A 27390-nucleotide genomic window follows, 5' to 3' on the forward strand; every position below is an offset into this window, starting at 1 on the left:
TATGCTGCGAAGGTACCGAGGCAGGATGCTCTGCGTGGGTAGAAATCTGAAAGCTCTCAAGAAACATTAAGGATATAGGATATTATTTTAAGGTAGCACACTGCAGAACGGGATACCTACTTGTTCGCTAATCTATCTCAAAATAATCAGAACAACTTCATAGGTATTGGAGGAGGTGCCCTTAGCTGCACGGATTACCCCACAGGTGAGGTCGTAGCTCAAACTCAGGAGGCAGCTGATTATTTACAGACATTGGTAGCACATGCTGACATATTGACCACCAATATGAGCTACAATCTGATCGTGGCCAAGAGTTTGTTTTGTTATTAAAAATTTAGGCATTAGGGCGAAAGTGTATTTGTAATCCATTTATATGTAAAGATATTCTTTTTCTAAATAAAGTTTTCTAAATAAGATTGAATCGAGATCGATACCTTTTGCATTCATGCATTTGCATCTCATAGTCTTTCATTGCATCATTTGCATTCAAAATTATAAAAAGACCCTAATTAGTTAAGGTTATTAAAAAGAGAAAGAAAAGGAGAGAGAGAGAAGAGGGTCACGGCTGAGTGAAAAAGAAGTTGAATGGGAATTAACGACGTTCCCTTACATATCCCCGACTTTTGTGTTAGGAGGGATAACTTACCAGAGAATGGGGTGTTTGGAAATGAAAATCATCCCATCAATGTCGTACATGAAGAAGGGACTAAATAAAGAAACCTTGAGGGCATTTGCCCTTACGAACCGGGAAGTTGTTTAAACAATTGGACTGCAGAAGAACTTCCTGTAATCTTTAGGAATTTTACGGAGTAATATTCAGAACACTCCTGTTGCTCTAAAGCCTAGGAGTAATGAGATTTCTTTTGAGAAATGGGCCCATGTTCAGACATTTTTATTTTCAATAAAACATACTTTTATTATTTATCCGAGTAAATATTCTTTCATTCTTTTGTGTGCCTTTCATAAATCCCTAGATATCAATGGCACGGGCAACGATTCTACAGATTCAGAGTTCCTTTTGAGTGCAATATGTGTTTAGAGGAATCTCAGTACTTTGAAGGTAATAGAAATTGTGACTTGTTTCTGAATTTGTTGAAAATGGTTTTTACCCCATGAAGTGGTGGTAGGAAATATAGCCTTAAAGGAAAGAAAGATTGCGAAATTGGAATTAGCAGAGGAGACAAAATAAGACCTTGTAGAGACTATTATGGGAATTCAAAAATGTGGTCCAAAGATGCATGCAGGAGGATTTGCAATTGCCAGGATAAACATGAGGTTTTGGGGCACTGTTGGTCCACCATGGAAAGGGATCGTATCAGTTGTATAATGAGTGCCAAATTTAAAGGAGTCAAGACTTATGGGGCATGTATGTTATGGGCCCAAGCTCGTCAAAAGTTTCAAGCTGACAATGACTCATCTTTATGGACGTCAACTACTCCATTAAGAGGGGGAGATAGCTTCATATGCCAACATTACAAAGTCAAAAGTCATCCATTTCAAAAAAAAAGATTATATATAACTGCACAATGCCAAAAGTTTGCAGTCTTTTGAAAGATAATGCACCATACCACAGTACAATGTTGCCAAAAGAAAAGAAAAAGAAGAAAAAAACAAATTACAGAAGATGACCGAGATTGGTAAAAATTGGCATAAGAAACTACCGCCCACTCTCTATGCTTATGCTGGGGCAAACACCTTCAATTCCAGTTGTTTCAAAAGTTCCAACCATCATCCTTGGAATGGGTGCATTGTTTGGCTTTCCTGAGCAGTCTGATGTGCCGTCAACAGCTGCGATGGTTAGCTCCAAGCGGTGGCCATTGATTTCCAGCTATGGGGCATCAGGCCGTACACAGCCCCTGAAGCTTAAAATGATAGATTCTTTCTTCAAAACCAGTTTCTGACAAAGTGGATGACAGTATCATGAAGGAAGCTCTTTTAGACTTCTATACAAGTTCGGGGAAGAGGAAACCTGATCAAATCATTATTTTCAAGGATGGAGTTAGCGAGTCTCAATTCAATCAAGTTTTGATCAAGTTATTGAGGCTTGCAAGTTCCTTGACGATAAGTGGAACCCTAAATATTGTGGTTATTGTTGTACGAAAAACCATCATACCAAGTTTTTTCAGCAGGGATATCCTGACAATGTGCTACACGGTACTATCATTGACAACAAAGTATGCCATCCAAAGAACAATGGTTTTTTACCTTGGTACCCATGCTGGAATGATTGGAATCACGAGGCAGACCCACTATCATGTTCTCTTAGACCAGGCTGGGTTTTCAGCTGATGATCTGCAAGAGTTTGTTCATTCTCTATCCTATATGTATCAAAGGAGCACCACAGCCATATTTGTTGTGGCTCCTATTTGCTACGCTCATTTGGGCAGCTTCACAGTTGGGGGCAATTTATGAAGATTAGGGATGCTTCAGAAACATCATCGAGTTATGGTGGGATGTATGCTCCGGGAGTAATCTCTGTACCTCAGTTTTCCAGGTTGAAGGATAAAGTCAGCAACTTCATTCTTGTCTGCTGAGAATCATTAAACCATCTTTTTGTATGGTTTGACAAACAACAGCCAGGACTGCTGCTGGGGCAATCCCTTTCTCATGGGTTTATGAATCAAGATTTTTCCTCCAAGCTTTGATGGAGTCAAGAATTGAATATCTCTAGTAAACTTAACTTGAAAGTATTCATCCTAAGCAAATGTACCAAGAATGGATGACACAGGCTTATGACAAAGAAGGTTTGTCCAAAAGAATTTCATAAAGGAAACCTTGTGCTGAAAGAGATCCTTCCCATGCAAAAGGATACTGAATTAGGAAGGGCCATATGTTGCGAAGAGGGCTTTCTCTAGAGGTGCACTGATTTTGACAAGAAATGGATAGGAAGAATATATCTGATCCAGTGAATTCGGACTCGATCAAGGAGTACTTTGTCTGAAGGAGAAGGGAAGCCAAGGTGAAAACCCGCAAAGGGCACTTTGGGACTTCTATTTCAAAAATAAAAAGAAAAAAAAAGAAAAAATGGAGAGGCTAAAGTGAAACCCGCAAAGGGCGCCTTGAGACCGAAAGGGTTTTGAATTGAAAATCGGAAAGGGCAGCTCAAATTTTGAAAGGCCTGCAGTGATCTTGCTATACTAGATTCGACAAAAAGTGAAATATGTTACATACAGGGGCATCAACAAACTACTTTGGATCTTTTAAACACATGTTAAACTCAAAGCAGTCTTCACGGAGTTCACATACGGAAGCCTAAGCTGTGATATCTAGGGCATCTGATTTTTTTGTCCTGTTTACTATCTTGGGATTCTCTTTCTTCTCAAAGATAGATTAACCTCCTTTGTTTTTTGATAAATCATTCAAATTATCCTCAAGATCAATTTATTCGTCCTCCATTATTCATAAAGTATGTTACATAGAAACAATGACTAATGAACTAAATATCTTTACAAATGAAGTTTTGCATATTACTCTGGAAATTTTTAGATAATACAAGAAACTGAAACAGGACAATTGTTTAAGGAATTCCCATATGTGAGGGTCGGATGTACTCGGGGAAACTGAAATTTCTTCTTCAGTCTAAATGATGATTGAACAAATCAAACAATTCGATCCTAAGAGAGGATCATCTTACAAACATTTTCAGCAGGTCATAGCATTTGAAGAATGGTACAAACCCACAAGCTGAGTAGGAATGAGACTTCGAGAGAAGTAAGGAAAACTTCGATGAGGGAATAAGTGATGTCGTCCGAAATAGGGGTCATATTCATAACATTTTGCATTATAACATGTCTAATTAGGAGAATTTGACTCACTTCGATCATAGAATCCTAATTATTAGGCATGAACTCATACGCATTCTACAGGTTATGTCTTTTATGGGACAATGTAGATCAGAGAAACAAGATTTGGCATCCCTGTGTTTATAGGGAACAGATCGAATATAGCAGATCTGACACTCTTGTGCTTACAGCGAAGCAGATCGAAGATTTTAGCATGGCATCCCTGTGTTTATAGGGAACAAGTTGAAGATAGCAGATTTTTCATCCCTGTGTTTATAGGGAACAAATTGAAGATAGTAGATCTAACACTCCTGTGATTACAGCGAAGCAGATTGAAGATTTTAGCATGGCATCCCTGTGTTTATAGGGAACAAGTTGAAGAGAGCAAATTTGGCATCCCTGTGTTTATAAGGAACAAATCGAAGATAGCAGATCTGACATTCCTGTGATTACAGCGAAGCAGATCGAAGATTTCAGCATGGCATCCCTGTGTTTATAGGGAACAAGTTGAAGAGAGCAGATTTGGCATCCCTGTGTTTATAGGGAACAAAACGAAGATAGCAGATCTGACATTCCTGTGATTACAGCGAAGCAGATCGAAGATTTTAGCATGGCATCCCTGTGTTTATAGGGAACAAGTTGAAGAGAGCAGATTTGGCATCCCTGTGTTTATAGGGAACAAATCGAAGATAGCAGATCTGACATTCCTGTGATTACAGCAAAGCAGATCGAAGATTTCAGCATGGCATCCCTGTGTTTATAGGGAACAAGTTGAAGATAGCAGATTTGGCATCCCTGTGTTTATAGGGAACAAATCGAAGATAACAAATCTGACATCTCCATTTCGACAAAGAGCAGATACATAACAGATCTAACCTTCAAATGATTTTATTGAAGCAGATCTAAGATGATTTAGCATCCTTGTGTTTACAAGGAGCAAATCGAAGACACAGCAGATTTGGCTTTCACGTGTTTACGCTAAAGCAGATTTAAGATGATTTGGCATCTCTGTATTGCCAGAAAACAAATCGAAGAAGCTGATTTGGCGCCTCTGTGTTCGACGGAGAGCAGATCGAAGATATCAACATGACAATCCTGAGTTTGCAAGGAGCAGATTGAGGACCATGAAGTCTGAAGCTGATGAGACCGGGAAAATTGGTCCTTTTATAGTCTTTGCTCTATTCTCGTTACAGACAATGAGCAAAGAGGGGTAGCTGTAATAGCCCATTTTTGCCCGGCCCATTTCAGTATTTAAAATAATAAACCCCCAAAAAAATAAAAATAAAACAAAGTCCAAGTCCAGTACAAAATTACAAACATATAATTTGGCCCAATCGGAATGGCCCATTACTTGAAAGGATTTAAGGTCCATATATAAACTTGACTCATATGAAAATATAATCTTTAAGGATATGCAATCTTAGATATGATATGCAATCTTAGATATGATACAATCTTAGATATGATATACAATCTTAGATATGATATGCAATCTTGAAGATATGATCTTGTAATCTTAGAGATTTAATTTGTAAATATCCTTTAATCTTAACCGTTGATGTAATTGATCTGTACCGTTGGATTTGGGGAGGCTCAACTATAAATAGAGGCCTCTCCCTTCATTGTAAATCACTTGAGTTTTGGGAAGCAATAAGAATTCTTGAGAGCATTCACTCAAATTTCTCTCCCTCTTGCGTTCTTACTCTCTGTGGTTTGTTCTTATTTTATTCTTCGTCTATCTTAGATTTTCAACATTTTTTATTTTAATTTCTTCATTTTTCAAATATGTATATTTATTCCTATCTTTTATACATTTGATTATGTATTTTATATATTATAATATTTAACCTTTTTATATAGTTTATTTTCAAATATATATTTTCTATGCATGTATATATATTATATTATCATTTCATGTATTTTGAACTATTGCATTATATTTTTATAATTTGTAAATGTTCTATTTATTCATTTTTTTAGTGTATGTCATTTATCTTATTTGTGCATAGTTTCATTTTTTTATATGCTATGTTTAATTATTTCTTTTATGTGCTATTTTATGATATATATCGTTGTATAATTTTTGCATGTATTATGTTTTTCTTTTAGTTTACTCATGTTTTTATTTGTTTATTATCTTATATTTACCCTAGTATGATTTTTTTCATTAAACGTATGTTAATGTTATTTAGTTTTGTCTTAATGATATTATTTATGTTTGTATGGAAATGTTAGAATATTTTGTACATCTATGCTTCATGATGCATTAATATGTCATCCTAAAACGTCATTTAAAATAATATTCCAAGGTTTTTTTTTAAAAAAAATAAAAAGGCAATGCTTGATGTTTGGAAACTTCGAGAAAGGTAGTGCCCTAACTTACTGGGTTGCGACTTTTCTCGTTGAATTCGAATAGTCAAGCACCCTTCTAAGTGATTTTGAGTTTTCAAAACTTAAACAATTATTTTGAGATTTCAAAACATGGTGTCCTAACTTACTGGATATGGCGTTTTGTTGTTTCGAGATAGAAATTTTCGAAAGACGAGCTTAGTTTCGAAGGTTTTAAAATGTTGCGTCTTAACTTACTGGATGTGATGTTTTGACTCGTTTAAAATAAGTGAGCCTTAATTTTCAAAATTGAGACATTCTAATTAAAAGAGGTTTGCATCTTAAAACTTTCAAATTTCCGACATTAAAGACACTTGATAATCAATTAGGTACCAATTTTTGGGCGTTACGAGGGTGCTAACCCTTCCTCGTACGTAACCAACTCCCGAATCCGTTTTCTCGACTTTCGTAGACCAAAATTAATGTTTTAAAACAAAACGTTTTATAAGGTGATCCAATCACACCTAAAAAGATTGGTGGCGACTCCCGTTTTCGTTTTTTTTAAAGTCGATTCCCATTTTTCAAAACTCGATTTAAAAATAGTTTTGACATGAGGTATTCTTGAGTCGTCGGTGATGCGATATCACTCCGAGACACACACATTTCATATATCTTGCTGAAATGGGACCATTACCTCAGAAACATATCCTATGGAAGTCAGGTTCAGGGTGATGGTGTTTTATATGGTCACGGGTGGAAATCTACGTAGAAGACTCAATCAACGACTATTATGAGGTCATATATCAAAGTACAACTGGAGAGCTAGTTGATGGTTTTTATACGGGCATGAGCTCAAACTTTTTGGGTACTTGGAGATGTTGCCTTATAAATACCATACAAAAGTTTGAAGGCATAATCATAGGGAAAAACTGTGGGGCTTCCCGTTATAATCGATGTAGTTTTTTTCTCCATTTTCACGCAGTCAATATCTTTAACCTTTCTTCTTATCTGAAAGCTGGCACCGTCGTGGACACAATAAGACTCTTAGGTAGGCAACGTCTGTTTCGGTGGAGTAAAGGCGATGCTCCTTTCGGGGCAACAATGGTTGTCATCATTCAACAACACATTAATAACTACAACCGCTGTCACACCAACCCAAGTTTGACCTCTACTCTGCCTAAACATTCGCTCTCTACCTGAGAACCTTCTTATGTCCACCTCGGTGTTAGCCTTCGGATAAGAACAAAAGATTAAGAATATCGATTGTCTGGAAATAAAGAAAAAAATTATTTTGATTACATCAGAAAACTTTTCATTTTTCCCTATTATTATGGCCTCAATATTTTGTATGGTATATATAAGGCATCATTTGCAGGTATCCAAAAAGCTTGAACTCATGACCGCATAACGATCATCAACTGACCTCCAATTATACTCGAACTATTGACAGCATAATGACTGCCAACTGGGACTTTCACTTAGGTTTCAACCTGTGACCGTATCAAGCACTACCACCCCGAAACTTGACTTCCATATGATGGGTTTCTGAGGTAATGATCCTATCCTGACATGAAATATAAAATATATGTATTCTAAGACACGTTATCGCATCCCTGACCCCTCAAATCTACCTATAAACTGTCACAATTTCACTCTCAAAACCCTAAACCCAATAAAAATCATAATTCCTAAACAAAAAAAACTCTAACCCTCTTAACAAACTCTAACCCTTAAAAAACTATAAAAAATCGATGGCCGACGTGCTTTCCTGCCAACTGTGCAAAAAGCGCACCTAGTTGAACACTCTTTCACACACACTCTCCAAAAACTATTTTCCTAAATTTTGAAAAAAAGACTTATTTGGCCTATTAAAAATATGGTCTATATTGCCTATTTAGTCGTTATTCCTAGGATGCAAGGCAAATTGATTTATGGATTTTCTTTTTTATTTTCTTTGTGGTGGAAAAAATAATAGTGTTCTATATCTCTACTATAAATAAAGTATTGGGCTGATGTTAGAAGTTAATCGGATATTAATTTAGTCGATAAAATACAAATAAATTAAATTATCTAAAAAGTAATATATTAATAGGATTATACAGGTAATTTATTTTTAAAATAAAAAAATCAATCTATTAAATAGTGACTTATGTTGGAAAAAATTCGATTTAAAAGTAGTTTTTTTCTTATAGCGGAAAATTAAAAATTTAAAAATTGAGCCGATTTTTTATATTTATAGTAATAAACTTTTCTCGAAAATTATTTGTGCGAGACAGATCCTAAACATTCTCGGCTCTTAATTGAACGACCTTCTTCCCAATTCTCATATCACGAATCACTTTCAGTGTAAGCCCGAACAATTACGAATCAAACATAGAACCAAAAATAATTTTCTTACTTTCAGTAGGAAAGTAAATATCTCTTTATAAAATCTGGTAAAATTGATATTCCAGAAAATTGAATTTATACTTAGAAAAAATTTTTGAATGTTTTCGGGCAGAATAATAATATCTCAAAGTTGTGTGTTTTTAGGTTATCAGTGGCATCTATTTATAGGGAGAGATTGAAGAATAATGATTGAATTAGTAGAATACAAATAATACTTATCTAATAGAAATATAAGTCATCTAGTTCTACTAGGAGAGAGGGGCGACTAACCCTAGTTAATTATACTAGGGTTGCCACCCCTCATACACATTATATTTGGACCTCTCATGTATTAGGTCCAATTATACGTACTTCATACATTTTTAACTCAACACTTTATAATTTAATCCAACCCAATTCATGTTTTTCTATTTCTCAAAATAAATATTATTTATTAAATTAGTTTAAATAACTAAAATTTTCAATTAAATAATTTTCTCAACCCAATTCTAATTCCATTAAAGTTATGACAACTTTACCGTAAAACATCTATGAGAAAATATATTTAATTTCCATATTCAACGGATTCACAATGATAAATTAATTTAACTGCATTTTCTAATGTCAATTATTAAATAATAATTCGAAAAACTTAAATTAATTCTCATGTCATTTCCACACTTGGTGAGAAACCACATTCGTTTTCGAATGTAACTCATTTCTCTAACTTTATCATTTCTAACCATTTTTGTTAATTTGATTTTATATTTAATTCATTTCTGGTTTCAACGAGCTAGCGAGGGACTAATTAGATATATGTAATTGGGGCTCAAATGATTTATAATTAAGTTCCAGCTTTTTGCCTATTAATATAAACTTATTTAGTCACAAAGTCATTTAATTATAATATCGTGATTGAGCTCTCTCCAATTACATGCAATTACGAAAGCTACTCGATTAGTGCTCATTCAATGATCTTGTCATAATTGTGTTACCCACATTAGATATCCTTAATTTTTTTAAGATAAATTCATTCTCCCAATATGACCATATTTTATCTTATGGTAACCATTACATCTTCCTTCATGAAAAGTAAATTATTATCGAATACAAATGAAGTCATTCATTACAAAGACAAACGATTCATGGTCACATTTACTTTTCATCTATCATGTAATACAACATACTGCAGAAGTCGTTTACCCAACACACCTGCTTTCGGTTCCTTATCTATTTGAACTCAGACTTTTACTTACATCAAAGTATACAAATACGAATACATGGTCTGTCATCCACTTAGGATTAAGGTATATCACACCATAAACGTCACAAATGAATAAATCTATAAACGAATTTAAGATCTATTCTACTTGGGTCTTGTCTGATGTATTGTCAGTCCAATCAGTCACATCTATATCTCTATATTTTGGGAGTCATTCACTTTGATACCCAAGACAAAACATCTCTCCAATTGGACTTGATAAACGACATATTAGTCTTTCAATCGATTTACTTATTTTCGATTAAACTAAGGATATGGTTAGGTTCATCTACTAATATAAGTTATCTTTCCATGTTATAATCCGACCACGTAATATCATTTAGTATTAGTTAAACGTTAGATAACCAATGATCCAATATTTGCTTTAATTTTACTTTGCGTGCAAAAACCATTGATGACAATATACAGGGGTATTAATATAGTTTATGGATATTTTTATTAAATCAATTTGATCGAAAAAAATACAATTGTAAACAGACAAAAACACTACACTTAGGGCACCAAACCCAACAACTTGAACTAGGTGTTCAGGAAGATTATTCTTCTGATGCTTAAGAAGCAAGGTTTTAAAGTTGAATCCTAGATTCATTTATAGATTTTTTTTAGGGTTAGTTTAGCATTATTTTTTAAAAGTGGTGTGGAAAAGATACTTTTGAAAAGTTTAGTTTAATATTTAAGTGTTTAATATTGATGTTAAATAGTATTTTTGAGAAATAAAATATTTATTTTAGATATGTTGTAAAGTAAAAAACATGCATTTAGATTATGTTTAAATTCATCAATATTATGATATTTCAATACAAAAATAAGAAAAAAATTTATTGTAATTTATTATTAATATTTTGATATATGAAATATAAATTTTAAATATTTTTAAGTAATTATTATTAATTGTTTGTAAAATGTAATTTGAATATACAAATTATATTTTAAATATTAAAATATGACCATTACAAATTCAAATGTACGATATTATATATTTGAAATAAATTTAAAAAGGAAAATAATCGTATACCTAATATAAATAATACATAAAATACATATAGATAAAAATTAATACACTGGGGCAGTCGCAATTCTAAAGAGGAGCCAAATATCAAAATGAGAAGACCAACCCATCATAATAAAGTAAAAGGAAGTGGATAAATGGAACCCTGAACAAAAATATATTAATCAAATAAAGAAAAGAAACCCTCGAGGGCAACGGCTAGTTTTGTTTACAACGGTAAGAATAAAGATGTTACCCATTAAACCCTCGCCCCAGCCTTAATCAAAATCATATCTCCATACGATATATATAAACCCCTCTCCTCTTAGCCCTTTAAAAACCATCAATTCTAATCTTCTTTTATTAAGGGTTCTGGGCATCTTTCGTGATTTTAGAGTTTTAACGTTCTTTCATTAGCGGAGTTGTTTTGATTTTCAATGGAGACCCCTTTATCTTCAAGAAGAATTACCCGGTCACAGACTTTGGCTGCTTCCAACAACGGTATCCCTGTTTCCAGTGAGTTATTTTCACTTCTCTTTTCATTTCATATATATTTCTTTGTCTATCTTAGGAAAAGAACAAGAAACTAATTTCCTCGTGTCTTGTTGTAGAAGTAAAGACTGAAGGATCGGAGAAGAGTGCGTCTAAAACAAGAACAAGAAATGGGAAACAAGAAGAAGAAGAAGAAAGCTCCGCGCTAATTGATATAACAAACGATTCGCCGATTGTTGGGGTTGCAATGAAGACTCCATCATCTGCTGTAGTAGGTAAGGGTAAGACCAACACGATGACGATGATGACTCCTGGTTCTGGTGAGGCTTTGTTAAGGGGTCAAGTCAAGACTCTGTTGCAGAAGGTTGAGGAAGAGGCTGAGGTTTCAAAAGTGCCATTGGAGAGCCGCCCTTTTGTTCATCTTCAATCCCCAATGGCACTTGTGGCCCCCACTCCTGCAAATACACCCCAGGTCCCTAATCTTTCTGAGGATGGAGGATTGGGTTCAATGCTGATGGATCTTCCTGTTGTCGAAGAAGAGTTGAAAATATCTGAGGTTAGTTTTTTTACTCCCCCATCGCATGATGTCCTTTTTATTTCGTGATCGAATTGCTGAACTTGAGAAATACTTTGGCATGTGATACTACAGATGGTGAGTGCTAACATTGAAGGACAGAAATGTGCGATTACTAGATCGCTGCTGCTGGATTTTGCTGAGAAATCAGAATGCCGTTCTGATAATGGAGTGATAATAACAGAGGACAGCAGTGCAAGCAAAGAGAAGACATTGGCATTCCACAATGATGACATCGACAGCGCCACTATTTGGTCTATCCAGGTTAATGCAAGCACCCATGATGAAGATGAGGATAAGGAAACTTTTGAAGAAATGGGAGATGAATGCTATGACCATAAAGTAGATGGAGGATTGGTGGATGAGCTATGCAAAGGCATAAGCAAGATAAGCATGACAGAGATGTTCACGGGAAAGCACACGAGATTTTTATACGACAGTGATGATGAGATTGGAGAAGAAGAAAGTGGAGAGAATTGGGAGTACTATTCAAGTGATATAATGAGGTTGAAGGGGTTGCCAACACCCAAAGGAAAGCACCTGCGCTTTCCTCTGGAGGAGGATAAGCAAGATTGTGAATAGTAATCTCATTTTATGACTAGGGACATTATTGCTCGGCTGTCTTTCTTTACACCATTCATTCTTTTTGTCATTTTTTGTCATCTCAAGTTTTTCATGACCAAAAACAGAAAGAATAAATGTGTAGTAAGATCACCAATGAAGTGATTGTTTCGTGGGATTTAACTTCAAATCCATTTCCAGATTTGGTGCCAAAAATCAAATCTGAAAATTTCTACATTTATAAATTATCTACAACAGGGTTGGACATTTAGAGGATACCATAACTACAATCAAAACCAGGGATGCCATGTTGGATCCATTGTACATAAATTTCTGGGTAGCAGGGCAGCCTCGACTAGCTCGGTAACACCCCTCTGTACTGACTGTGGTGGGTCCATTGCATTTTCCTCCTGAATGCACCAGAAAAAACACCCGTAAGCGTTTAAAGCCAGACCACCAAAGAAACAGGTAACAGAGAGAGAAAAAAAATAATAACACACACACAATTTTATACCTCTTCAGAGAAACACTCTGGAGCTATTCCGTTGATCCGGCCAATAACATTCTCCACGTTGGTGGTAACCTTATGTTTGAAGTCAGCAGGGTTCATACTACCACTTCCAGCGGCAGAGGCAAGTGGCATTCCGAGTGGTCTTCTCCAAGACCAAGAAAGCAGCTCATCACGGAAAAACATGGCCAGTTGATACCACAAATGCTGCGATTGCTGCAATGCACCGCAGAGGAATAAATATGTGAATCAAACATTGTCGTCAACATGACCATGTGTTGGTTTTGATACCAATGCTAAGAAAACATACCTTGGGTGAGACTACAGCCTGTGCGGCAGCACACATTGAAGATACAATAAGCCCTTCCACACCAAAATGGGAGAAGAATGCTTGCATGTTCCTTGTCAGACGGAAGGGCACTGGTTCACTAAATTCGATCATTCCATTAACATCATATGCAGGATGGAAATCTGTCTGGAATATTTTCCCCGTGTTTTTTGCAAATAAAATCTTATTTGGAGACCTTCCCCCAATTTGTAACATGAAAGACATGAAACTCGACAGAGCTAACTGGATTGCAAATTGCTTTTTGAAAGCCCATATATGATTGCCACTTGGCAGGGTCTTGTACATGTACTGGGAAAAGATACCATCTGTTACAAGATTTTTTGTTATATCATTATATGCTTGTAAGCGGAGATCTACCAGAGCTTCAGGGGAAATTTGCCCCAATATAGCCTGGTTTAATTGCTCCTTGAAGTAGGTGATTGGACGATCTGCCTCTCGGTCATTTCTTGCACAATGATTTTCATACACCTCAAGGAATGTGCTGTACATCAAATCGTCTTCAACCATGCGCACCTGTTAAAGAATCAGTTATTCTTTTATCTTGATGGGAATAAAACAGGAATAGCATGACCGGACCAACTGCCATGCATTCCAGTCTCCATGGATGCAAAGCTACAAAAAGTTTCTTACACGATATCTACAGAAAAATTTGCAGGTCTACACAAAAACAATAAAAGAAATCAAGGGATTGGAGATATTAACAGGTAAGACCGATCACCTGCGACCAAACAGGAATTATAATGGGTGTGTGGATGCATATATGACGACGTCGGGACTCCTTGTGCTTATCAAACATCTGGTTCATTACACGGAAGAGCTGCAATATCCGCTCATCACTTCTAGCATTAGGAGTCAAAGATGTCTGGACAATGAAATGCCTTTGAGAACCGTCAGAGCCAATCAGCGTCAAACGACGAAAGCTGCTTCCATGCCTTCGAACAATTTGTATATCAGCTCCCACACGATCTAACTTTACTGTGTGGTCAGGTGCAATTTCCTGGAGGTTCAAGAGATGATTAATTTAAGTAGAACAAAAACAAAATAATTGAAAAGCTGCAAGTGACCTTTGGGGCATATGTTGCATTTTATTCACAAATTCAGATAGTCCGAAAGACTAGAATGGCAATCTCTGGTACATTGCTGACCACACAACATAAGGGGTACTGTAACTAATAGAGAAAGTTCTGGTTTTGTTACCTGATCACTGAAATACTGCCCCGGAATCTCTACGTCAACTACATGGAAGTCCCGTAACACCCTGCTTTCCTCCTCCAGCTTCAGAACAGCAGGAAACCTGTCCTCAACATTGCTCTGTAGTATATTTTTCCAGTGTTTTAGTCGTTCAGTCAGTTCAGAAAGTGTGACTGGAAAGGTTGTGGTACTTTCTGGATCTAGATCACGCTCAAAATCCTGCTTGTACTCCCTAACAAAATCTACATGCTTGTTGACAGCATCTGCAGAGAAGCAAGCCCGACACACACCAGAGAGCTCTTTCTTGAGAGATTGGGGAACTTCTGAGGTAGTAGCAGTGGGGTACTTGTAACAGCGGTGCAGCAGTGCATTAACCACTGCAAGAAGTCTCTCCTCAGGCAGAGTAACAAACCTTGAACCAATTTCGGTTAAGAGAACCTGTGAAGAAGTAAAGGCTTAATTTTATAAAATTAAATAGAGATTGACTGAACGGTGTGGGAAAGAGCAAACATCACAGTTTTGATTTCATGGGTTATCTATGTTTAACATTAGTGGAAAATCACTTTAAATAAATGCAGGTAGCTGGTCATGAAACAGAATGGTCCTTCACTTTTAATCAAGCTCCACTCTTAATATTCATGAGATGCGTAGCAGTAAACTGAATTCTGGTTTGTTATGAAGATCTGATGTATGCCAAATCATAAAAGGGAAACTAAAAAGTTTAGAACAGAATTTCTCACCTCAAGCTCACCAGCCAAGTTAGCATGCTTGCTTCTCAAGGCCTCCATTATATCCTTAGCGGCATCAAATGCACTGGCAGCAGATGCAACCAAACCTAATGCACCATTACGCCTCATTGTACCCTGCCCACCATCACTGATGCTTGAAGAACTTGGCTGCAGAGCTTGGTCATTTCCTGTGTGCACACTGCTCTCTGTTGCAGTGGATCGCTCAGGTTCGTGCCCATGAGAATTTCCCCCATCATGAGATCCAATTCCACTACCAGATTGAGAACCTTGATGAACTTGATTATCTGGTGCTAAATTGCCTCCAGTATGACTCTGCACTCTAGCACTTCCATCAGCAGCCAAGCCAAGAGAACTAGGATTGGCACCAGAGATGTTCTGTTGCATTCTTTGCTGAGCCATGGCCATTCTGCCAAGTTCCGACTTATTTGCAACATCACGGCGCTCAAGCAAATAAGTCCGGAGCCAGTAATAGAGTGCCTGGATTTTAAATGAAAAAAAGTTAAAAATTTGCAATAGCTAAATGAGTAACGTACATTTACTATGTGGGTGATTAGAATAAACATTTACCTGCGGATAAACAGTAGCAATTTTAAGAAGCACAAGTTTGCAATGAGGTGCTTCAGTCCGTTGCAAGGAAAGTAATAACTGTGGAATCCAAGAAAGCCAGACCCAGTGGGGAATTTGGTCCAAATACTTATCAAATGACCTCCCTACAGGTTCACTGGGAGTATCAAAGCTGAGAAGGTACAGAACACGAGCCAGATGGCTTCTCGAATTAGAAACACCAAATTTAATGCCTTGAAGAAAGCAGCTAACAGCATATTCTAACCAAATTTCATCATGACTGTCTTTATATGCCTGCAATGTGAAATAAACAATTAGTCCTCGCCTAAATTAAACATTAAAATCCAAAGCATCAAATCTGTAAATAGTACCATGTCACAATAATTTCCCCAGCTTATCCACCCTTTAGGCAAATTTTTGAAAAGAGTGATGGCATTGGAGTATGCAACATTAGCCCCTTCCGAGTCATTTAATTTTACTAGAAAGTCTCCTTTGATGCAATAAATTTCTGCCTTGTGTTTCACAGGAAAATATTCCAGATTAGTGCTGTTGATCAAATTAAGGCCAGTAGTAAGTTCTCCCTTCATTTCAAGGTATGTCTTTGCCTGTTCTTTAATCTTAACAAAGGCCTCCTGTACATATTAAAAGGAAAAATCATCAAGAAACTTTCAACCAACACCCATCTCATTCACCATTCTCATAAAAAATAAATAAACAAACTAGGCCAAAAAACCATAAAAATGAAAAAAAAAAAATAAGAGCAATTTGATGCTCTGCATTGCCACTCTCGTTCAGGACATAAAATTAATCAAAAATCAAATCAGGACTTAAAAGTACAAGAGCTTTTAACATATAAGACACAAAGAAGACAGACTTCAGAAATTTAGTAGCTAAATAGGAAGAAGTAAAGATTTTATGTCAATTTAGAAGAAGCATGTTAATATGCTATGGTGATATTTAGTACCTGTACTTCCATGGTTGAATGGCCATACATCTTTTCAAGTATCATCACACATACATCATAAAGGCCCTGCTTACGAGCAATATGAGCTAACTTATTAACATTCCATGCCTTATCACGGTAACCAAGATGATGAAGTTGCGGGTTTGTGGTGCTAAACTCTTTGAATGCATCTATAACAGCATTATACATTTCGTTCCTCCATTGGAGCAAATCATACCAGACAGACATATTATCCCATTCATTTGGAGTTCTCAATCTCCAAGTCTCAAGGATATCCTTAAGATCAGCATATAGGTTTCCAGGCACACCAACAACAGCATTGCCAGAAAGTTTGTTCCCATTGGCAATGTCCACAAGAATTCTGGCAGATTCTTGAACTTCAACTAATTGCTGAAACTGCTGCAGAAGAGGAACCCTGGCATGCACAGACATCTCAGGTAATTGCCACCAATGTTCTAAAGCAAGATCAACACCCTTCCCGACTATGTTTTCCGCATCCCCTACACCATTTGCATTTCTATCATGGAGGGCAAAAAAGGCTTGAATAAGGCGGAGTTTGGGAGTTTCTTCTACTTGAGCTTTAGGGATTACATTATCCTTCATGTATGCCCAATCAGGTAACTTCCAAAGACTATCAAGTAGAATTTCGTAATTCTCAGTACTCTTTCCAAAGTCTACCAATGCATCCCACTGGCTAAGCTGACCAGCACAATAAATCCATTGCTCTTCCCAAAGGCACATTTCAGCTTTAGGAACAGTATTGTTATATGTGCCTTGAGTAGCCTTAACCATAGCTTGGTAAAAGAGGCTTTGAGCACGTTGCCAGTAACCATGCTGAACAAGTGAAAGCCCAGCTTTAGTTTCTGCAGTGACAGACCTTTTCTTCCATAACCCACACCTCATATCATCTTCATTCAGCAAACGATAAAGGTCAGCCAATGACTCAGAACACTTTGTTTCATTCATGAATAACATGACATGACTTTCCAGCAGAGCTAATGCAATATGCCACGCATTATATGTTTTTCCTATATATTTAATGAGTTCACTTGGCATTCTAGGCTGAGGGTGGCTCAACTGAAGCCCTTCCAACAATGCTTGCACAACGTTTGGTCTGCTGGCTTGCTGCTTCTTATGATAATCTTTAGATAGGAGGGCTATCATTGGTTTTGCGAGAGCAACTTGTTCATCTTTGAGTAAGGTAACCCACACAATAGGAAAAACTAACACCCACAAATGATATGCAACATTTGCATCCCTATGAGCAAGCTCCCTCAACGGAATAACAAGATCAGCAACCTGAATGAGAGGAAAGAGTTTCAACATCAAACAGCATATTTATAGGCCCAGAGGAAATGCAACTCTAAGCATTAAGCATCAAGTAACTGCAATATTTTATCAATGCCAAGGGATAATAATCATTTAATTAAATCATACTGAACAGTCTAGCAAACAAATATGGTTAAGAAGAGGAGACAGAATACAAAAACAATAGAATTAATACACCTGTTATTAGCTCAAGGACCAAAAGACATTAAAATAAAAAACATGTAAGAACCTGAAGCTTGCTCATTTCATTCAGGAATTGTGCATGTTTGAGAACAATGCTATCAAGTGTCAAAGGAGCATCCTCAGAACCCTCTGGTACTTCGGTAATCTGTTGCTGCATTCCAGAACTATCTGGAACAGAACCAGGAGCAACAAGTGGTAGAACCCTGGCAGAGTTAGGAGCAAGTGTAATAGGTTTATCCTCAACTAAAATTGCCAAAAGGAGATCAAGACCCTGCTTGAGCCAGAAGACATCACTTAAAGCTTCCCAATCCTGTATTTGGATGATAAACTGCAACCTGGTGAACAAAGTTTTGCCAAGTGATTCATGATATAGGGAGAAGAACTTCATTCGAATTTCAGGATCTCTAGCTCGAAGACCAAGCATGAACTGCCTTTCCACCTTCTGAAATACCTCTTGACGCAGAGTCAGTGGATATCTGAAATTGAATCCAATCATACTACTAAAATTTTGCAAAACATAATTTAATTATCTGACATAAAATATTAAAGTTATTTACTTGTTTGAATCAGCACAAATGTCATAAAGAAGCTGAAGATATTTTCGGTCCCACTCTTCCAATACACTAGGCTGGAAATTTTGCTTATCAACCTGCGAAAGCTTCTGAAGGAAAGAGACAATCTCCTTAGGAGTGAGAAAAGCATTAGCATTGGCTGACATGCCTGGCTTGCTGTAATCATCTTCAACCCAACCTTTTATAACATCAAGTATAGAAAGAAGCACACTAGAATCAGTTCCCTTCTCCGAAAGCAAAGCATTCAAAATTTGAGTAACAGATCTCTTGCATTCAGGCACCACCATGACCCTCTCACTAATTAGTTTCAAGACAGACTTCAAGTTGGAGATGACTGCTCCAATGTCAGCTCCTTGGCGAGATGAAGTAACAGAAGAATCTGGATCTGTTCGCTGACCCTAAATATAAAAGATGTCTCAATCAATGTAATCAATCAAATGATCTAAGGATAAAAGTTTATTGATTCTGACACAAATAAGTATTCGAAATAAATAAAGTAAAATAGGGATAATATGAGTGGTAAGTCAAGCAAATGAAACAAAAGGATTAAATATATCTAGAGTTGGGATGTACCAAAAGCAAAACATGCATTAACACGGCCGGCAAATGAATATCAAATAAGATCTCTGGAAGCACAAACACGCATCATACAATATTCAATGATATAACCAAGTGGTAATCATTCCCTTCCAACATCTAACTTCAAATTAACATCATTCATGCCCAAGTTGCAGGTTTCAATGAACGCTAATTAATTATCAACAGCATACCATGAAGAAAACTGCACATTATGGCAAGAAGTTTGAAACCAAAGGCAACAAACTGCAAACCATGAAACTACATACACTGTGTACCACCAGACCTACTCATATATGTGTCCAGATGTAACTAGAGCAAAGTTGAAAAAGAACATGCAGTGGCCTACTTGTCTTATGTTGGAGCCAGCTGATGATCCCATATCACGTGCAAGGCGTTGAAAGATACGGACCAAGATGAATGGATCAATGAAGCTCTTTTGCACCTCCGTCAATGTCTTAATGACAAGGAGCACAAAGCTAATTGAATTAGCTGAGTTATCTTCACCAGATGCCTGAGGAGCTGTAACAGAAGCGATGTGCTTCTGAATCAGCTCATCCACTTTTTGATACAAAAGCTTTACATCTGGTGGTGTAGTACTTGCATCCAGAGGAAACGCATCAAATATCATTTTCAACAAGGAGCACAATGACTTTCCAGCTTCTAACATTTTATACTTGAAACAAGGTTCTAGAATCTGAAAAAGTTTAGCAACAATCATAATACAGTGTAAGGTTAGCAAAAACCAGAATTATAAAGGAAAAAGCTAATTGGACAGGAACATACCTGGGAGATCTGATTGATGTTGTTTCTAATGAACAAATTTGGCTGTTTCTCTAAAACCTTGTTCATGACATCCAAACCTTGCGAAAGAGCCGTGGAAGGATCCTTCGACTGAGAGGGCTGAACACTGCTTAGAAGCTTTTCTAAATAATTGAACTTGACATTAGCAGTAGGCCACACCTCCAAAGCTTGTGAAAGTAACTCCAAAGCTTGTTTGTACATTGTATTTGATTCCTTATCCTTGGGCTCAATTACTAGAGCAACCTATGTCCATAGCAAATATGGAAGCTCTATTAAAGTAACATTAAGTGAAATAATGTAAAATGAACTAACAAAAATATTAATTTCAGAAGCATACAAGATATGTAGCAAAATCATAAGCAAACAAGATGCCCAGATATATAATCATCTAGGCAACAAAACAAAATGATGCCAAGCACAATTTGCACAGATTTTCTAAAATTCATCTTGAAAAAGCACCGTGTAGGAACTTATGCCAAGCAAATTGTCATGCGTAACCAAGTGTTTAGGGATATACATTCCTAAACCCTAAAAGATTCAGTCATTTATGTGGTAGACAGATATCTTGAACAACATTTGTGAAACATAAGAGATGAATTCAAGCCCCAACTGTCAGCTGCGGTTTATATTAGGTCAAACAATTTGATGAATCATCATAATAATTATTATTTCCAAGAAGCAGAAAGCAGTTAATTAGGTTTTATATTTATTTTAGGGGCCCTTCAAGGATCTGAGAAATTTTAAATTCCAAGGAATAGTGAGAAGGATCTCATCCTAAAATTAAAATCATAAGTCAAAAGAAAGCCTTACTCGTATAAGAAAATTGATAATCATCTCTTCCATGGCAGCATTTGGCTTAAATTCTTCATCCGGTTGGCCAGAAGACCCTGGGGTCTCTATGTTGGGAATTGATGAAGAAGCACCAGGTGACATGACGCAAAGAGACTGAAGTCCAGGTTCAACTTTAATTCTCTTACTGGGATCTTCAGGGAATGTAGAACTGTCAACTGAACGCTTAGGATCGGCACTAGCAGAAGCAGAGTTGAGCCCTTCACTGATCTGACTAGGGACATCACCTTCAGTCACAACTTTCATTTCATTTTGCCGCTGTCTTTCCCAACTAACCACCAGACCAGCAAGTTCAATAGCAAGGCGCCTATTTTCAGCTGTAGTGTTATAAGGCAACCCAAGTCGACTCAAAGAATTCACCATCTGAGGCACAAATTGTGCTCGGCAGCTGTAGAATAGATCTGAGTGGCGGACAATGAGCTGGAAAATGTGAATCAAGTTAGGGATTGAATGACCTTCCTCAACCAAGATCTTCTTGGTGTATCTTATCCAGATTGGCATGCGAGAATCCCCAAGAGGTAACCTTCTTGGTAGAGCTGGCATTAGAATATCAAGGGCCTGCTTGACCAACATTTTATTCTCCGGCTGGCAAGTTCTAAGGAGTGCAACAAAAACCTACATATTGAGTCCATATTAGAATATTTTCATATACGATAATATAATTAAGATAAAAGGAGTATGGTCCAGTACAAGTATTAGCAAGTGTGCATGTAATCACATTGGTCAATGTTAGGTGAAATACTACATGTTAGAAGAGGTAGGACTTGGCACCAAAAGTAGTTAACTGAGTAACAGTACCTCATATTCTGACATGATAAGATGCAGTATAAACCAAACCAACAGTCAATACAAGTATGAATAAGTATCCAATTATGCTGCTCCTTTGCACCCTAAGTTCTACAAGTACCTGAAGGATAATTTTCTCTGGGGCCTGATAGGCCTCCAAGAAGTGACAGACATTCACAAACGCCCATTGCTTACTGGCACTATCTTCACGTTTGAGATGATTCCAGCCAAATTTTATTAGTTCTTTTCTGTGATGAACAAGGTCGCTTTGGAGATATTTAAGAAGCAGAGTGGCAAGCTGCAAAAGTTCTATCCGCAAAGGCTCATCATATTCAGCAGAAACCTAGAACATGAAAGCACAATGTGTTAAGATTGAAGTTAAAAAAAAAAATTCAATAATAATATATATTATGAAAAAGAAGTGTTTAGAAGGTGCTACTAATCAAATAAAAAAATGGAGATCAAGAAGATTACCTCCTCTGGAGGGTCCAGAAGCTTGTCAACAATTGTTTTAATAATACTAGGATCAACAACATCCCAGCTCTGGCCATTCTGGAATGCATGAGCAAGCATCGGAAGAATGAGCATTTGCATAACCACCACCAAATGGTCATGCCCAAGTTGTTTTGATTGGAAAAGGTTCAAAAAGTGTAGGAGAAGTGCTTTCTTCATGTTGGGCGGGTAACCTTCAGCAACCTGAAATCGTGGACGCCATCAACCAAGTAAGCAACAAAACTAAGAACGGTAAGACAGTGCTCAATAATAAAAGAGTATTAAAAAATATTTAGGTACCTCAATAATGTAGAACTCCTTCAAGAAAGTATAATCAATGCGACTATGAAACAAGAAGATCGAAAGGATATCAAACAGAACATTAACTTCATTCTTGTCATGTCGTAAATAATTTAAGAAGCACTTGACAAGCCATTTGCTTTCTTTCACCTGCATATAAGAAAATAATAATTATCAAATACAGATTGAGTGCAAATGCAGCGATCTTCCCAAGAAGAGTCACAAAATTTATAATAAAGTCATAAATTAAAACACCTCGCACAATAACACCTTTCAAACTTTAAAAGGTTCCAATAAGCCAAACATGCAAACACCATGTGGCAACTTCTTTCTCCAGGGGTCAAAAAGAAAGGAGTAAGAAGTAAAATTGCATGTATTAATACCTATGGATGTAAGATGAACAGAGAATTGAAATAAAAGAGCTCCATACAGAAGATAACAGGATGGTATAAAGATGCAACCAATTTCTTCAATAAAATAGAAGAGCTGAAAAAAAAGTCTCTGGATCAATTATAGGGGTTAAAGAGCTACTCAACACTTAACATTCATAAATCATAAACAGATGTATGCAGCTAACCCTTAAGCCTGCTTCTTGGGATTACATGGACATAAAAAGCCAGAGAAAAGCAGATAGATTTTCATAATCAAATACTTATTTTGTCAACTTTTCAAGTATACGAAGAGTCATATGTTTTTCACTGAAGGGAAATTGAACTTACTTGCACAAGGTTCAGCTCCTGTTCATTCTGTAGACGAGATATTCTTGCGGGCGACTTCCAAACAAGTACCAGTGTATCAAAAACTAGACGATTACTTTGTAGCCAGCCAGGTATCAACTTCACCAATGTTTTAACAAGAGCAAGTCCCAGAAAGTAAGCATCTGAAGTTGCACCAGAGGCTACAGGTGGTAAATTAGAACTATCAGGCTGAGAACTAAGCCCTTCATCGCCCAATAAAGCAGCAGCTGGAGTTGAAGATCCAGAAATCATTGCTGCTTCAGATTTGGGTACGAATTCAGGAAATGCACTAGCAAGTATCTTCAGTGGTGACTTTGCAAGTTCATCTCTCAAAGGTTGACCAGCATCTGATTTTATTATGTACATAAACCTGAAATGAACATGTAATGGAGGAAGGAAAACAATTACTCAACAGAATTATGAGTGGACATATATTATCAGCATAACCCAGAATCTTAACCTTACCGTCTGAAGTATTTTGGCTCACTTAATCGAGCAAGGAAGTAATCAACTGCAAGTGTTGAATATCTATTTAGGAATTTGGTAAGTGGAAGACGATATGGACTGTTGATCTCACTATACACTTGGCCAGGGGGAAGAGCCCCCTCCAAATCAATTATTAACATCACAAGTTCATCAAGAAATTTTGATGCAGCATGAGGCAGCAAATGAAAAAGTTCAACAATAGCTGTTTAAACAAGGAAAATAATTTTAGATAAATATGCATGTATAAAAAGTTCAACATCCCATTAGAGAAATTCTAGAACTCCATTACCTGCAGCAATTTTTGGCTCTTCACCAGCCTTCCATGACTTCAGACTCTGAGCAAGTTTCTCTGGTTCCAACCATTTCTTAAGGTGCTCCAACAACTTGCCACCTAAAGTGACATTAAACCAGTTAGATAGAAGTTCAAGCAGCCGTGCCAAACCTTGCAGAAGAGGCATGCTGAGATTCTTGGTGTGCGCCAAATTGACAAGTATAGGCCTTAGACTGCTCTGTAGAAGCTCTTTGGGCATCCTCTGTTGATTAATAACCTGAATAAAGATAAAGTCAAGAATAGTCACTGTCACTGTACTAGCAACCCAGCACCTGAGCCTTTGGATAAACTATAGGTGCAGGCACCTCCCTCCTCAAAGAGCCAGAACGAATCCCCCCCCCCTTCCAAAAAAAAAAAAGAAAAAGAAAAAGAAATACAATATCAAAAGAACAATATCTTCTACCATCCACTACACTTCTTGAACAGCTAATGTGACTTGATCAGATTGTTAATGCATCAGTTCAAAGTAACTTGGACCTTACATAAAAGCCCAGTAAAGCATTCCAAATGACAACTCTACCAGAGAAGCTCAAACTACCTGTCGTAGACCTTCTTTCGCAACAGCAACAATTTCTGGTGTTCTACAAGTCAAAGACTTGAAAAACATAGCAATGATCTTGGCACATAATTCAGAATGATGAGGAGTAGTTCTGAAATCTGCCCATGCCATTGTGGTACAGAGTAGTTCAATGCAAGCTGTTCGAAGCTTATTTAAAGATGTGGCTACTTTGGGGTTCATGAACTTCACCACCCAGACAGTTTCGTCAGCCTCAGCTATTTGCAAAGCCTCTTGAAGAAAATTAACCAGTTCTTGTGTCAACTTGAGAAGAGGGGGCCTTAAGGCCAAGCAGAAGTTCAAAGCTGCAACTGTTCCAACCTATCAGCCATTCAAAAAAGTTAGAAGGGGAAAATCTTAAAGAAATTTGATCATAGTACACCATGATTACCTGCTGATCAACAGTCTTAGCTCGAAGTGGCCGCATTATAAGAGGCTGAAGCAATGGCTGATGCAAAGGCTCAAGAAGCTCAGATACTTCACTGCCAGTCCTACTTGCTAAAAGTGCCAAACAAGACTGCACATTCTTCCTAACGATGATGGATGCATTTGGATTGAACAACTCTGAAGCAAAAAACTCAACCACTCCTTGAAAACTTTGCCTACGTGGTTCATTGTTTGCTTCATCAACATTATTCACCACCCGAAGAACTTGTGTAAGAACCTGACTTGTTTCTTCCTGCTCTTTGCTAGCATAAATAGGCAACCTTTTAAGAACATATACCAGACCACGAACAATTCTAACTTGGAAAAGGCAAAGAGTATCAACAGTGACCTTCCCAACTAAAGCACCAAGACCCATAACACCTCCCATTTGTGCTTGCCATTTACTTCCATAGCAACAATGTAAAAGTCGGGGCAGAAGTTGCTCAAAAACTGGTATCCGAACACTTGGTGGAGGGAATATACAGGATCATTGAGGGACTAGAAACAATCATAGGAGTACCTGGGCCTCCTCTTGACATCAAAAGGTCAGCATGTTTTGAACGAGCAAGGAACAGGAGGGTTTCAGCAAACACATTTAAAGCACTAAGAGCAGCTTTTGCATGGAACCTGTTTTCATCTGCTAGCACATCAACTAAGGCATCCAAAATATTAAGGGTCCAATTCTTTCAGGTTAGACGAACTTGTGCTTCTTGACCTGGAACTACCGACAGAAGAAGACACAGTAGAAGCATTATTGTTGACTGATCCAATGAAATGTCATAGCAAAATGGCGGCAAATGTTGGTAACAAAATCATCCTTGGGATCATTCAGATCTGGTTCCGCACTGGCAGCAACAGTAGTCATTAATAGAATCTTGAAAACTGACTTCTCAGCCAAAGCTGGGTCTTCGTCTTTACACCCAAATCACTCTGCAGATGATAACAATTGTTATTTCAAGGAGGAGAAGAATTTAATCAATAGCATAATGATAGCACATCCTGAAATAACTCCCAAAGATTCTTAGAAAAAGGGTAGACACAGGAATGCTTGAGGATACAACTAGCTGTAACAGTAATGCATGCAGCCTTCATTGATATACAAAAGATAATGTCTTGAGTCTAACCTTGCATCAGTTGTCTCAGACCTGCGCCAGACGAATCAACACTAGAAACCAAAGATGTTAATAAGTGCTTTGGTGTATACCTTCATCTGAACATTTCCTGGCAGGTTAAGCTGAGATGATAAGCAAACACGAAGGAATTTCAAAGCTGCTTTCTGTAAAAAGAACCATGCCAGCATCTTTGAGCATGACAGCTACTACAGCAAGATTTATGCATCGGTCCAGTGAACTAAAAACGGGTTGAGGGCTCAAATGTAAGAATCAAGCGAAGCCATCTCTGGATTCTCCTGCACTCTAGTGTAGAGGCTCTTTGAGAAACGTCTGCTACGACCCCTAATTTGCCAAGAGTTGCAATGCTTTCCCACCCCAAGGATAGGGTGCAGGCCTCAAATGAGACCATAGTGCTAAATCACCTCTGACATCACATTAGCCATACTGGGTTCCAAGAAATCAGGATTTAAACTATCTACCCAAACTCAAGTGTTCTTAAGCCTAAGCTTACGAGCTCATCACTTCCTTTAAGACACATTACAAGAGCTTCATTAGCCGGGAAGGTAAGGTAACAAGGAGCTTAAGCGTGCAGGCAATGTTAAGCAAAGCTCCAACAAAAGATCCCTCATGTCCTCAGCTGTTGGACCCTCAAGCATTGTCAACAGCATATTTAGACAAGGTTGCAGCATAGGAATTAAGTCTCGCAATAGAAGTTCAAATTTGCATCCTGCAAGTGCTCTAAACATTGTACGGAGAAGTTGGAGATAACCAGAGGCTTCTCAACTTCAGTAGCATTTTTCATGCAAGCTTCCATATTACAGGCACATAGCTGCAAAATACGTTCAAATCTGTTGGTGCTTTCGCAACAGCACCAAATATAAACCTAAAGAGATGCAAAACCAATTTGGCAGTGGGTGCATCTGGATGCTTCAAAGCGTCAAGTTTACTGCTTACAAGAAAATTAACCAAAACATCCGCAACGGCCGGTAAACCTTGGGAGTTGCAGAAGAGTAGAAAATATATGAACCAGTTGATTGTTGGAAATCATATATTCAAAAAGCTTGGGCATACACAAAAGAAAGTCCATAAGAAATCAATAGCTTCCTATAATGAAAATCTGAGAAAATCATATAGCATTTCTCTTAAAACTCT

At 37.2% G+C, this 27390-nt stretch overlaps 2 protein-coding genes across 2 annotated transcripts in view; one reads left to right on the forward strand and one right to left on the reverse strand.

Annotated features, from left to right (window-relative positions):
• Positions 1-10814: 10814 nt before the first annotated feature.
• On the forward strand, positions 10815-12475 carry LOC107912993 (uncharacterized). The gene is made up of 3 exons (XM_016841390.2): positions 10815-11263; positions 11359-11795; positions 11889-12475. The coding sequence occupies exons 1-3, from the start codon at positions 11185-11187 to the stop codon at positions 12393-12395; spliced, it is 1023 nt and encodes a 340-aa protein (XP_016696879.1). The 5' UTR covers positions 10815-11184; the 3' UTR covers positions 12396-12475.
• A 39-nt stretch (positions 12476-12514) lies between these two features.
• Positions 12515-27390, reverse strand: part of LOC107912994 (transformation/transcription domain-associated protein) — a 27211-nt gene continuing 12335 nt past the window's right edge. Inside the window, 22 exon segments of the mRNA XM_041081432.1 lie at positions 12515-12784; positions 12889-13098; positions 13193-13744; positions 13950-14228; positions 14429-14860; positions 15163-15648; positions 15739-16029; positions 16107-16367; positions 16700-17998; positions 18258-18687; positions 18769-19181; positions 19709-20056; positions 20146-20406; positions 20974-21627; positions 21920-22141; positions 22273-22494; positions 22591-22740; positions 23310-23697; positions 23793-24015; positions 24103-24361; positions 24683-25021; positions 25092-25576. Coding sequence (XP_040937366.1) covers positions 12665-12784; positions 12889-13098; positions 13193-13744; positions 13950-14228; positions 14429-14860; positions 15163-15648; positions 15739-16029; positions 16107-16367; positions 16700-17998; positions 18258-18687; positions 18769-19181; positions 19709-20056; positions 20146-20406; positions 20974-21627; positions 21920-22141; positions 22273-22494; positions 22591-22740; positions 23310-23697; positions 23793-24015; positions 24103-24361; positions 24683-25021; positions 25092-25576 — 8324 coding nt within the window. The 3' untranslated portion in view covers positions 12515-12664.

This window comes from Gossypium hirsutum, chromosome A11, assembly GCF_007990345.1.
Source record: "Gossypium hirsutum isolate 1008001.06 chromosome A11, Gossypium_hirsutum_v2.1, whole genome shotgun sequence".
In the NCBI taxonomy this organism is placed as follows: Eukaryota; Viridiplantae; Streptophyta; class Magnoliopsida; order Malvales; family Malvaceae; genus Gossypium; species Gossypium hirsutum.

What these genes read in the sequence shown, in the direction of transcription:
- LOC107912993 (XM_016841390.2), top strand. Translation starts at nt 11,185, where the DNA reads ATGGAGACCCCTTTATCTTCAAGAAGAATTACCCGGTCACAGACTTTG. An exon ending in CAACGGTATCCCTGTTTCCA is followed by an intron (nt 11,264 to 11,358) that starts GTGAGTTATTTT and finishes GTCTTGTTGTAG; the next exon opens with AAGTAAAGACTGAAGGATCG. An exon ending in AAGAGTTGAAAATATCTGAG is followed by an intron (nt 11,796 to 11,888) that starts GTTAGTTTTTTT and finishes GTGATACTACAG; the next exon opens with ATGGTGAGTGCTAACATTGA.